The sequence below is a fragment of the Heloderma suspectum genome, chromosome 4 (assembly GCF_057233095.1).
Source record: "Heloderma suspectum isolate Gila_16-S chromosome 4, 16-S_ref, whole genome shotgun sequence".
NCBI lineage: Eukaryota > Metazoa > Chordata > Lepidosauria > Squamata > Helodermatidae > Heloderma > Heloderma suspectum.
Window position 1 is genome coordinate 285,927,351 of NC_139461.1, and position 12,948 is coordinate 285,940,298.

General features: G+C 46.2%; 1 protein-coding gene across 1 annotated transcript in view; it reads right to left on the minus strand.

Moving 5' to 3' along the window:
• PTGIS (prostaglandin I2 synthase) overlaps positions 1-9,707 on the minus strand; it is a 49,272-nt gene extending 39,565 nt beyond the window's left edge. Inside the window, exons 1-2 of the mRNA XM_084854109.1 lie at positions 9,515-9,707; positions 494-617 (exon numbers count right to left, since the gene is read on the minus strand). Of these exons, the coding sequence (XP_084710235.1) occupies positions 494-617; positions 9,515-9,597 (207 nt within the window). The 5' untranslated portion in view covers positions 9,598-9,707. The remainder of the gene's footprint in view (positions 1-493; positions 618-9,514) is intronic.
• Between the last annotated feature and the right edge of the window lie 3,241 nt (positions 9,708-12,948).

Below are 12,948 nucleotides of genomic sequence, written 5' to 3' on the forward strand. Positions count from 1 at the left end.
TTGTAGTAGCAAATTCCATAGTTCAGCTAAGGGCTGTGTAAAGTACTTCCTTTATCTGTCCTGCATCTCCCTCCAATCAACTTCATGAGATAACCCCAGGTTCTAGTATTATGAGAGAATAACACTCATTTTCTGTTACTTCTGTTTTTATTGATTTTTTTTAATCACTAACCTTCTTTCTGATTGAACTTTTAATGAATATGTAGTTACTGAATTTTATTGTATCTGCCGAGTATGGTTTTTATCTTGTAGGCCACTTTCAGAAGTTTTACCCTTAAAGGAGGCCTAAAAATAATTTTGAATAAACCTGGAAAACTCATGAGGGTTACAAATGGAAGATGAGGATGACATCTGGATCTCCTGTAAAAATTCCACAAAAGAGGCAAGGTGATTACACAATAAAAGTCTCATCTGGAAGCACCCATAGAATCAAAGGAGAATCCTGCCGGAGGTTAGCCTAGGCTCCCCTCAGAAGGTAACCATAGATACTCACTGTGAAAATATCACCATGCTTCTTCCTCATGCCAGACAGGAAACTGGCAGCATCTTTGCCAAATTCCAGAGCATGCCCAAGCCAAGGTATGAGGCCTTTATCGAGTGGAGGTTCATCTGGTCGCCTGGAAACAACATTAATATATAAACGTTTAACTATATTGTGGCGTAATCTTGCATTCATAGCGCTGAAGCTAATGGTATCAACAGGGCAAGAAAACCAGTACTATGGACCAGCCCTCCCCAAGCTGGTGCCTCCCAGATGTGTGGGACTACAACTCCCAGCATCTTCCAGCCAGCCATGATGTGTTGTCCAACACATCTGGAGGGCACCCGGTTGGGGAGGGCTGCAATAGTCATAACGAAAATGCAATGCAACAACAGAGATTCTAACTATGTGCATGACCAGATGTACATGACCTCATGACAAAGATCGCTTACCAAGTACCTTTACACTGAGTCATGGATTTGAGCCCTCCGGGCTCATTTCTGCATTGGGTGCCAGACTGAACTTCTTAACATGACAGTATCGTGTTGTGCCAAATACCAGGGTGAAGCATCTTTCGTGCTCTATACCGAGCAGTCTGCAAAGAGCACATCTTCAATGCCTAATTAGGGTTGTCATTATTTTTTAGCCTGCAAAGGGCCCATACTGATACCACAAGACAATCTTAATTTCCTATATCTGGAGCTGTACCAATTTGTTGAATTAATAGAGCTTAACGGGAATGGAAATCTGTTTTTCTGTTAGCCAAAAAATAGCCGGCCACACAGGATCCTGTTGCTGACCAACTGCTTAGCTCATGTAAACTGTGGGCTCACATATTCCAAAAATGGACAGGCAGGGTGATGTCTTAGCTCCAAAGCCTTCCTGCAGTTTCAAAACCAAAAAGCTAAAAATATATTACAAAAAGTGTTTATTATTTCAATGAGATTTGAAAGCACATCAGGCCTTTTGAGCCCTATGCTTGTCTTTTTAAAAGACAATGGATGCTGCTACCCCTATTTGCTGAGGCCAAGTACATCTCTGGAGGGACATGGATTCTCCCTCATCCATTTTTGGTAGGGCATACCACTTTCCTAAGAACACCAAGCTTAAGAGCAACTTGTTCTCCCCATTTTTAGCATAGTCTTTTCCAACCTTGAGTCCATAGGTGTGGCTGGACTACAACTCCCATATCCCCAGGCAGCATGGCTAATGTTCAGGAATTATGGGGGTTGTCATCCAACAACATCTGTCAACCCAAGGTTGGGAAAGGCTGTAGTAGAAGACAGCTGTGCAGACTGTGATTGGCTGGCCCATCTTACAATCACAAAGCCACCTCCCTCAACCGCATAGAATGTCTATGTGTGAACAGCTACTCGCTTGATAGACGGCCACAATCAATGCACGAGCATCAGGGAGACATAGCCAACAGGGTGCATGATGTTGGAGTCGAGCCCCAATCCATCCTCCACACATTTGCTTTGCATGGAGGACCTGTCTAAAGAGGGCTTGAGAGAGTCCTGTATCTATGTGGGGAGGTTACAGGATCCCCAAGGATACTTCCAGAATGACGGCTCCTGCAGCTACCTATATAAACAGAACCCTCAAATAACTCCTGCCGCCTGGGTTTGGACAACACAAGCCATGGTAACCCCCTGCTGGAGGATGAATATTCGAAATGGCCACCCACATGCACCATGATGATTGTGCCAGCTAGGCCTCTGGAGTTATTCTGTCTTTCCCTCCTTAATGGGTTTCCTGTGGTACAAAAAAAAAAAAAAGGAAGATGGTGGGAAAACATGGAGGGCTAGCAAAGAAGACACTGCTGTCTAGACCTCCCGTAAAATTAAGGGCACATCCTATGCAATTTGCCCTGGGTACGTGTAAGCCTCTGAACTCGGAGGCCTATGAGGACCCAATGCAGAGCAGGAGGTGCCTCCCGCTCTACATTTTAACGAGACAGGTGGTTTTGCCCATCTAGCAGAGCCTTTGGGGAGGGGGAGGGGGAGGGGAGGAGGCTGGGGATGCCTCATAGCCCCACCTCCGCAGTCTCCTCCCTCCCTCGGGAAGACCCTCCTTCCACCACCTACAACTTCATGCTTGCAAGCTCGTAGCAGCAGTGGTTCTTTCCACACTGGTTGCAGGGGGCGGGGAGCACCATTTCCTGGCTCTAAGGTCGGAGCCCTGTCTCCGAGCTCAGAGCCAGGAAACCGAAATATCCGATGTCCCTCAGACATTGTCTATCACGCTAAACCATGGTAGGGCCCACTAACCATCTTGCAGCAAGTGGTTAGTTAACGTGATTAGTCCATGGTTAATGTACCACCATGGTTGGAACAGATGCCTGTTCAGACATCACGCTAAGCCAACATGGCTAGCTCAAAACTCCTAACCATCATGGCTTAGCGTGATGTCTGAACAGGGCCAATGTCTTCAGCTGGCCCTGCTTAAGACATCAAACTATCATAAGCCATCCATGGCTCCACCAACTTTTAAAAATATATATTTTACAAGTGGGTTGTGTAATGTGATGTTGCAGTGTGGAGTCTTCCTGTTTACTGCTCCAGTCAGTCAGACATGCCCTTCTCCAGAATACTTTATTCCATTCCCCATCCCACCCTGCTTTCTGCCCCTCCTCCCCAGTCAGTCAGCATTTCACGGTAGCTGAGTGAGCACTGACGGTCCTCATTGAGCTGTTTCAGGTGCTTTCCTCCTCACATGAGATATTTTACTAAGGGTGTTTTTGTACATCATCTACAAACCTCAGGTTTCCCATCAGTCTGGTGACACCTCCCTCCGTTGCATGGGTTGTACTGTTTTGACTGCATAAGCAATAGCATCCTCCCCCAGAAGACTGCAATTGGTATATATGATGTATCATGTCACATTATTTACAGACTGCTTTTCTACGTATATGTAGTCAAAGCAATGTATAACTAATCAAAATCAGAAGACGTTAAAACAAAATAATGAAAATGGCAATACTACAATAAGTAAAACTAATTCCAGAGAATTTTGCATTTAAGTAGGGTGGCTAGGTGTCCTACTTAAGAGAGGACAGTCCCCTGAAAGTGTCATCTCTTTGAAGGGCTGTCCAGGCCAAGTCCGGTTAGAGATAAAGAACCATAAGGAGGGAGAGCAGCAGGGGCCTTGAAGTTGCCCCATCAACAATCTGCCCCTGGACAGCAGATAGAACATGCATGCAGGTCACTTGATTACAGTCTTCCACACTAGGTGAGATGTAGTGCATTTCTATTTAAATTATAGTTGTGATTTCTAAATTTGCATCTATACATATAAATTAGGATATGCAAATTGGTGTGCCCTTTTTCGGTGGTGTGTAAGTGGCCACCCTGTATTTAATGTTGCAATCCTAACCATTCTTGCCAGGAAGTAAGTTTAGGAACTTGCTTTTTTGAGTAAACATGAACAGTATTACATTACAGTGCAATTAACTAAAGTTAGCTGGCTATTTCTTCTAGGTAGTGACATTTCTGTTTAGTCCAAGATCAACACACATCTCTGAAGAGCTGGGCTGGTGCATAAAGGCACTTTGTATGAGCCAATAATATTTTACCTTTCATGGTAACTTCTCTTTTTTAAAAAAAGATTTTTCACAAATTTATTTTAGTTTCATTTATTTTGCTCCTCCTATCTTTTTCCCAGAGTGGCAGCAGCTTTGGAAAAAAGTGCACGCGTGCGATTTAGAGCTAGAAAATGTCATGGGGTGGGGTGGGAGGTTTAACCCCCTCTCTCCCAGTACTTTAATTTATGTATTTAAACTACTTATATACTGCTTGATATCTAAGCAGCTTACATAAGAAATACATAAAATACAATATAAAAGCCAATTTAAAAAGAAAAGAATACTTTAAAAAAACATTACAAAAACAACAGAACAGTGCAATTACACATAAAGGAAGTCTAAGTAAACAGAAGCATCTTAAAGAGACATCTGAAGTTTGCCACAGTTTCTGCCTCTCGGACCACACAGAGGAGAGTGTTCCAGAGGGTGGGTGCCACTACCAAGAAGGCCTGCTTATGTGTTTCAGAGCTGGTGAATTGCACCCCACTGAATCAAACAGACTCTGCTTTATAAACAAGCCTCCATATTTTATTCAAACACAGGCCCCTGTACAGAGCTTACTCAGGCTGTGGCCTCTCTCTCCTCAGGCCAGAAGCAGTGGGTGTTGCCCTCAACTACTTCCTGGCTCCTCCCAGGAAGCACACCCCATCCAGGCTCAAATCCAGCAGTTCTTTCATATTGTTACAACGTGCTGTTACTTGATGACATGCTGTTGGCTGTGGAACGACCCACAAGGCCTCCTTGGAGGATATCAGGGGTCTATTTGGTGTATGTAGGGGAAGATGATATGCTAGGTACCCCGGTTCTGAGTTGTTAAGGGCTTTGAATATCAGCAACAAAACCCTGAACATGGTTCGGTAGCTAATAGGCAGTTCTTTTAATACAGGTATACTACTACAGCACTGACCCATCCCCCACTACACACACACACACACGTTGTTGATGTTAAAATAACAATAATGGGAAATTGTGGGGTCTGAGATCCAAAATGCAAAACCAGTCTTTTGAGCCCACATTTTTCTGCTCCAACATGCATTTCACCAAAGGCAAGCTGTTGAGGCTGGCAGATGTGCGGCCCAGAGGCATTCTAAAGGAACTGGCAGAAGAACTCTCAGAACCAGTGTCTATTGTCTTTGAGAAATCCTGGAGAACGGGTGAAGTGCCAGATGACTGGAGGAGGGCTGATGTTGTCCCTATCTTCAAAAAGGGCAAAACGGTGGAACCTGGGAGCTACAGACCAGTCTGACATCAATCCCTGGGATAATTCTGGAGCAGATTATAAAGCAATCCATCTGTAAGCACCCTGAAAACAAAGCAGTGATTACTCAAAGCCAACATGGATTTGTCAAGAACAAATCCTGACAGACTAATCTGATCTCATTTTTCAATCAGGAAACCTCCTTTGTGGACTGTGGGAATGCTGAGGACATAACATACCTCGACTTCAGCAAAGCTTTCAACAAAGTGCCCCATGATATCCTGATGAGCAAACTAGCTCAAAGTGGGCTAGATGAAACAACAATCCGGTGGATCCACAGTTGGCTACAGAATCGGACTCAAAGTCTGCTTATCAATGGGACCTTCTCAAACTGGGGAGAGGTAACGAGCAGGGTACCACAGGGCTTAGTCCTGGACCCAGGGCTCTTCAACATTTTAATTAATGACTTGGATGAGGAGATGCAGGGAATGCTGATCAAATTTGCAGATGACACAAAATTGGGTGGGAAAGCTAATACCTTGGAAGACAGAAACAAAATTCAAAGTGATCTTGATAGACTAGAGAGCTGAGAAAGGAACAGAATGAAATTTAATAGGGATAAATGCCAAGTTCTGCACCTAGGAAAAAGAAACCAAAGACACAGTTACAAGATGGGGGATACATGGCTCAACAACACTACAAGCAAGAAGGATCTTGGAATTGTTGTAGATCACAAGGTGAATACGAGCCAACAATGTGATGTGGCTGCAAAAAAGGCAAATGCTATTTTGGAAGTATAGCTTCCAAATCCCGGGAAGTACTAGTTCCCCTCTACTCAGCACTGGTTAGGCTTCATCTGGAGTACTGTGTCCAGTTCTGGGCACCACACTTTAAGAAGGACGCAGAAAAACTGGAGAGGGTTCAGAGGAGGGCAACAAAGATGATCAGGGGACTAAAAACAAAGCCCTATGAGCAGAGACTGAAAGAACTGGGGATGTTTAGCCTTGAGAAGACTGAGGGGAGACATGATAGTGCTCTTCAAGTGCTTGAAAGGCTGTCACAGAGAGGAAGGCCAGGATCTCTTCTCGATCATCCCAGAGTGCAGGACATGGAATAAGGGGCTCAAGTTACAGGAAGCCACATTCTGGCTGAACATCAGTAAAAACCTCCTGACTCTTAGAACAATACGACAATGGAACCAATTACCTAGGGAGGTGGTGGGCTCTCCAACACTTGAGGCATTCAAGATGAAGCTGGACAGCCATCTGTCAGGGATACTTTGACTTGGATTCCTGCATTGAGCAGGGGGTTGGACTCGATGGTCTTATAGGCTCCTTCCAACCCTACTATCCTATGATTCTATATCATGAATCACCCATGTGTTTTGCCCTGAAATTCACCATTTTCTACAGGGCTTCCTCATACCTGCCCACCACCACCCCACCCCACCCCATAACTGTAAAACACTGATCATTCTTTTATGCTGTTTCTCAGCTTCTCAGATGCCCTATGCAAAGAGAGAGCAGTGGCCCAGTTGGATCAGTAAGTCATTAGCTGGCTTTGTGGAGATGAACAATACCCAACCTTGTCACCCTCTGAAGACAGCCACATTTCCCGATTAACTCTGGGGGCTTCCTTAACCGGGACTTTTGTCACAATGACAGAAATTGATGTGCCAATATAAACATTTTTTTAACAAATCGAGTATCAAAATACACCCTGTTTGTTTGACACTGGAATGCGTCAATAACAGCTTGGTTCAACCTTGAAGTGAAATTCACATGTCAGATCATTGCGGTGCTGTGATCTGGGCCTCATTTATTCTTTCAAAAGCTCCCATTGACATTTAGCCAATTACTGTTAATTAGTTTATTATTTATCATTGTCATGTCACCAAATAGGTTATATATTCTTTAAAAGGTAGAAGCTTCCAAATGTTTTATTATCATGTGCTTTCTAATAGTTGACAATTTCTGCTGTTGCTTTCACCTTTTAAACATTTTCATTATTGATTTGCAGCAGAATCCTATACTCAGAAATAAGTCCCATTTGGTTCAACGGGGCTTGCCTCAAGGGAAGTTATGTATAGGACTGCAGCCTCATTCCTCCTTCTCTAAACTGAACAAACTTATACATACTTAAATGGAAGTAAGTCCCACTGAACTCAGTGGGACTTACTTCAGGGAAGAAATGCACAGGATTATGTTGAGTGTATGAACCATACTTTTTAAATAAAGAAAAAAAGAGAAGAAAGCAGCAAACCACTTTTTATAAAAACAAAAACAAAACATAGTGACCGCGTTTAATCTGTTACAATAAATAACACCAAGAGTGTTAGATATGGCGTAAGACTTTTTTCTGGTTTTAATAAAGGATTATTAATTTAAAATCACTAAATAAATAGTATAAATAAATAAATGACACTTTACAGAGTAGCATAAGAAAACACATATACCTATCAAAATCTTCTCTGACATATGCCTGTCCAGAACTTCCTTAATAACATCCATGAAGGGAAATTCCTCCGTCATGCTACACACATTTCCCCCTGGGCTGAATTGCTCTTAGAATTATGAAAATTTGAGAATAATTTGGAGAGACCATAAATCAGTGGGAGAGCACATACCAGGTCCAATCATTGGCATATTTGGTAAAATATGTACCAAGAAGCAGCCCTGGGGAAAAAAAACTTTTGCCTAAGTCCCTGGAGAGCTTCTTGCCATCTGAGTATACAAGTATTTATTTTATTTCTCAAATGCGTACACTTTCTATTCTTACTATAAGTCCAAAATATTGTGCATTAATCCCCCCCTACACACACACACACACACACACACACACCAGTAAACAAGGTAGATAATTTGCCTTCTTCATTAGAATACCTTTTAAGTTTATATTCTGAGTGAATTGCAGACAGTCAATCTGTAAGGGGTGCTGGTGGCTGGACATCCCTACCTTGAAGGGGTGCTGGTGGCTGGACATCCCTACCTTGAAGGAGTGAGCTGGAGCAGATGGCATATAGAAGCCTTCCATCCATGAAAAAGGAAGACTGGCCCTTTTCACATATGACACTCCAGGTCCCTTTGTGCCTCTCTTGCGCTATGTGTGTGTACATGTGAATGCATTAAGTGTGGGATGGGGGGGGGGGATGTGAATCCAATGCACATTTTGGCCAGGTTAGAAATGACGTTTGGATGGCATATATAGACTGGGAGACACAAGAATCAGACCAAGCTGGAGCGAGATTCCTGATGCAAAACCACAGAACAGGGAAAATTCCATAGCAGTGGTGGACAATCCAACACACTTATTAAGCCTCAAAGAATAAGTGATGGTGACATAAACTTTCACTTCATCAGATGCAATCAGTATTATCTTCTATGGGTGTATCCATAATTCCTCCCCCTTCCATGTGTGCAAACACACCGGATAAGACCTGAATATTATCTAGCATGCACCCCATGACCATAAAAAGCTCCCTGGTAGAGCAGACTGAAGTCCTGTCGAGTAAACCATCCTGTTTTTCACAACCATACACCCATAGCAAGATGAAGAGGCGACAGCCTTCTGCCACTGTGATCACCTTTCACAAACTCTTTCCCAGCCCGCACTTGGTAGCCTTCCCTCGTTGGGAAAGTGCTCCCCCCACAGGTCTCCTGATCATTCTAGGAGCCTGGGGGGCTTTAGTCCATACAACCGGCAGCCACAATCCATCTATAAGTCTTTAAGGGCACACTCCTATGCATGCTTAGAGAGGAAAGAAAGTCCTACTTTTTCAGGGATGGTCCATTAGCATGGCTGGCTGGGGAACGCTGGGAGTTACAGGGTTTTTTCTGTCTCAACGTGCATAGAATTGCGCCCTAAAGCATTGTGTGTGTGTGTGTTATAATAACAGACCACCCCGTCTATCTTTCACTTGCCCCAAGATCGATCCCCCTTTGGGGTCCCATCTTTACAGGCGCTTGCCAAGCCTGTAGCCAGGAGCGGGCTGGGGGGGGGGGGTGTCTACCCTCTAAATTTTCTCTGCCCCTGTTTTTTTTTTGTTTTTTTTTTACAAAAAAATTGAAAAGTTGTCTTTAAACGGCCTGCAAACCAGATGAAACCCCCCCCCCTCGTTTTTCGGCACACACCCCCCCCCCCGCCGAACTTTTAAGCTAGCTACGGTCCTGGCACTTGCCCGGGGGAGCAGGTGTGCGCGCGTGTAGCGGGGTGTGCGTGTGTGTGTGTGTAATGCGTAGTCTGTTTCACTCACCGAGACCTCCGGAGGCGAAAGGCCAGCAGCGCCAGCAGCGCCAGCAGCAGGCTGAGCAAGCTTGCCGCGAAGAACCAGCACATAGCGCGGAGGAGCCGGGGCCGGAGGCGCCGTCAGGGCGAGCGCGTCTCGGATGCGATCGGGAGGGCCAAGGGCGGCGGCGGGCCCCGCTTCTCCTCGGCTCGCGCTCTGCGCTCCCGCCGCGCCTGCGAGGCGCTTTTGAAGCCGCGCGGCCCCCGCCCCCAGGCCGGCTTCTCCCGTCCTCGGCCAGGCGCGCCGCGGTTCCCGCAGAGGTGGCGCTCGCGCCAGCGGCTGCCTCGGGGCAGGCATCGCTTCCCCGCCTCCTGGCGCGTCTCCTCCCTGCCGACAGCACGTTCGGCTCGCCGCTCGCCGGGCCGGGCGTCCCTGATTCCCCGAGCGCGTTTTCCACGGGCAACTCGGCCTCTTGGCAGACGGCAGCGCCTCTGTGCGCGTGCAGAACGCCTTGGGCCCAAGCGAAGCCACCGCGAGCAACACTCATCGTTGGCTTGTGGGCGGCGGCGGCGGGGGGGGGGGGGGGAGATGTCAACGGATGGGCGTTGCTCGCGGTGGCTTCGCTTGTGCCCAAGGCGCTCTGCACGCGCACAGAGGCGCTGCCGCCTGCCAAGAGGCTGTGATTTCCAGACAGGCTAGACGTGACCTGGGGAGAGGGATCGCTCTCTTTTGGGATGGCCCACTTCTCTGCAATCCAGTGGACGGATGACAAGGAAATGCATTATCCTATTAGATACCCCCACCCCCACCCCAGTTTTTAGAGTCATTGTTTTCTGAAGTCTGCAGAGATGTTTGGTGCTGATTTTCCATTCACCAAACTCTCTGCTCTTGCACTTAATTTCAGTGAATTCTGCCAAATTTCAGGGATTTTTCATTATCAGTTCTCCCCTGGTTTTATCATAGAATCATAGAATAGTTGGGTTGGAAGGGGCCTACAAGGCCATCGAGTCCAACCCCCTGCTCGATGCAGGAATCCAAGTCAGAGCATCTCTGACAGATGGCTGTCCCGCCTTGTCTTGAATGCCTCCAGTGTGGGAGAGCCCACCACCTCTCTAGGCAATTGGTTCCATTGTCATCTTGCTCTAACAGTCAGGAAGTTTTTCCTGATGTTCAGCCGGAATGTGGCTTCCTGTAACTTGAGCCCATTATTCCGTGTCCTGCGCTCCGGGATGATCAAGGAGAGATCCTGGCCTTCCTCTCTGTGACAACCTTTCAAATACTTGAAGAGCGCTATCATATCTCCCCTCAGTTTTCTCAAGGCTAAACATGCCCCATTCTTTCAGTCTCTTATATTATATATCCTTGGTGTAGGCATCCCCCCCCGCCGCCCCCCCCCCTTTCATGGTGCTATATTTTGATGAAACAGCATTAGGACTTGACCAAAAAATAAAATCTGCCATCTCCATCAGGGATGGTATCTTGCCACCCACTTTTTTTTTTTGGCCATAGTAATATTGTGCTATCCTTGCATGTAGTTGCTCGTGAACATGTGCCCAGATTTCCAGGGCTGGTTCACACAACCATATGGATATCACTAGATAATTCAGCTGAATGTTTGGGAAACCCAAGACACTGAGTTATACTGGGTCACTGCCCATCTAGTCCAGGACTATCTGCTCCAGCCTTCCCCAACCTGGTGCCCTCCAGATGTGTTGACTGCAATTCCCATCATGCCCAGCCAGCATAGCCACTGGCTGGTCTACTGTTACTGGCCCTGGCTCTCATGCAGAAGTCTGTCACCTCACCTGCTACCTGAGCCTTTTACCTGGAGACACCAGGGACTGAACCTGGGACCTTTTGCATGTGCTCCGTTACTGAGCTAAAGTCCTGCCCTGTGTGAACTGACATCCCTGAAAAACGCTGCATGAAGCTGATGCAAAAGTTGTATTTTCACTGTTGCCCTTGATAAAGAGACATTCTGAAAATGGATCAGGAGCAATAAATACGACGTTCTCCTGTGCCAGCCCATTGAACAAAATGGGAGCTGCGAAAGCTATTTTGCAAGGATGCTCCCTGATGCTATCATCCACTGATGTGCAAATGGGAAAAGCATCTTCAGGATCACCGCAGCAGGGACACACAGCATCGCATGTATGCCATTTTCTTTTAAACTCTACTGTGGTTTTGGTTTAATTGGTGCTTTGTGTTTTCTCTGAGCAAAATTCATGAATTCAACAGGTGCAGCTTTTCCTTGAATGAAGATACAGCAATGAGGGTGGGTGCATCTGTTGACTTTCTGCTTCACCCAGTTAGTTAATGATGGTCCAGCACTCTGTCAGGAAATAAATACCCTTAGGCAGGCAACTGTCTCAAATGGCAGGTGCTGGGTGACAACAGTGGCCGTTCCTCCAGCCATTCCTCCCGAGCTCCCCTCTCTTGGAGGACAGAGCTGTGTGTGTCACATAGTGACATAGCCTGTTCTGCACCCCCTAAACTAGCCTGTGGAAGAGGACCACATCCCATTACCTGTGTTGAAGTAAAATTCAGCTGCCGGCCCAGGTGGCTTCTGTATGTGGAAGGGAGGGCGCCATCTTGGCCTTTGCTTCTGGCAGCGCCATGCAACCCTCGTGAGTCATTGGAAATAGAAACAGCACTGATGTGTGTCATTCCCAAGTCTCAGCACTGCCATGTTTTGAACAGCATATAGTGTTTGCCACAACAGACAGAGCCTGTCTAGCCAACTGGCATGCCCAATATCTTGGCAGCCTCAAAAAGATAATTTTAAAGTACAATGTGGAGGAAATTTGCACAGTTAGATAAAACAGCAATAAAAGAACTTCAGAATCCCATTCACTGCTCAGGAATTCCAAAGCAACAAGAAATAGTTCCACACTGGATAGTCCCCATGAAATCTTTTGTCTACAGGTGAGCAAAGAGACAAAGGAGGAGGAGACAGCGAAACTTCTCACAGTTGCATCATCAAAGCCATTTTGGCAGGTGCAGAATTTACTCACTCCTGCATGCCTTGTTGAAATACTTTTTTGTACGCTGTTATGAATGGTTTAAGAGCCATGCCTTTCTTTGTATAGGGTTACCTGAACTCAGGCCAGCAGCTGGCAGGGTCCCAACACACTGGCATGGCCCACAGCTCCAACCCCTGGGGGTGTGAGCTGCCTGCTGTTTTAATTTCCCTCAATGCCCCCGATCAGTGGAGAACCAGCACCTTCAGTCAGAACCAGCACCTCTCCAGCAAAGCACCTTGGATGGCTCCTTACTGATTCTGACTGAAACCTGGAGGAGCTCTCCTGGAAACACTATGAAATGGCAGGGGCTTGTGTTTTTACTTCTTCACTGATATAATAATATTGCTGCTGGTTTATGTTTCTTGTGCTAATATTGTATTGTGGTCACTGTTTAAATACTTCAGGGGCCTGCTCCTTCTTTACTCTCCCCCCTCCCCC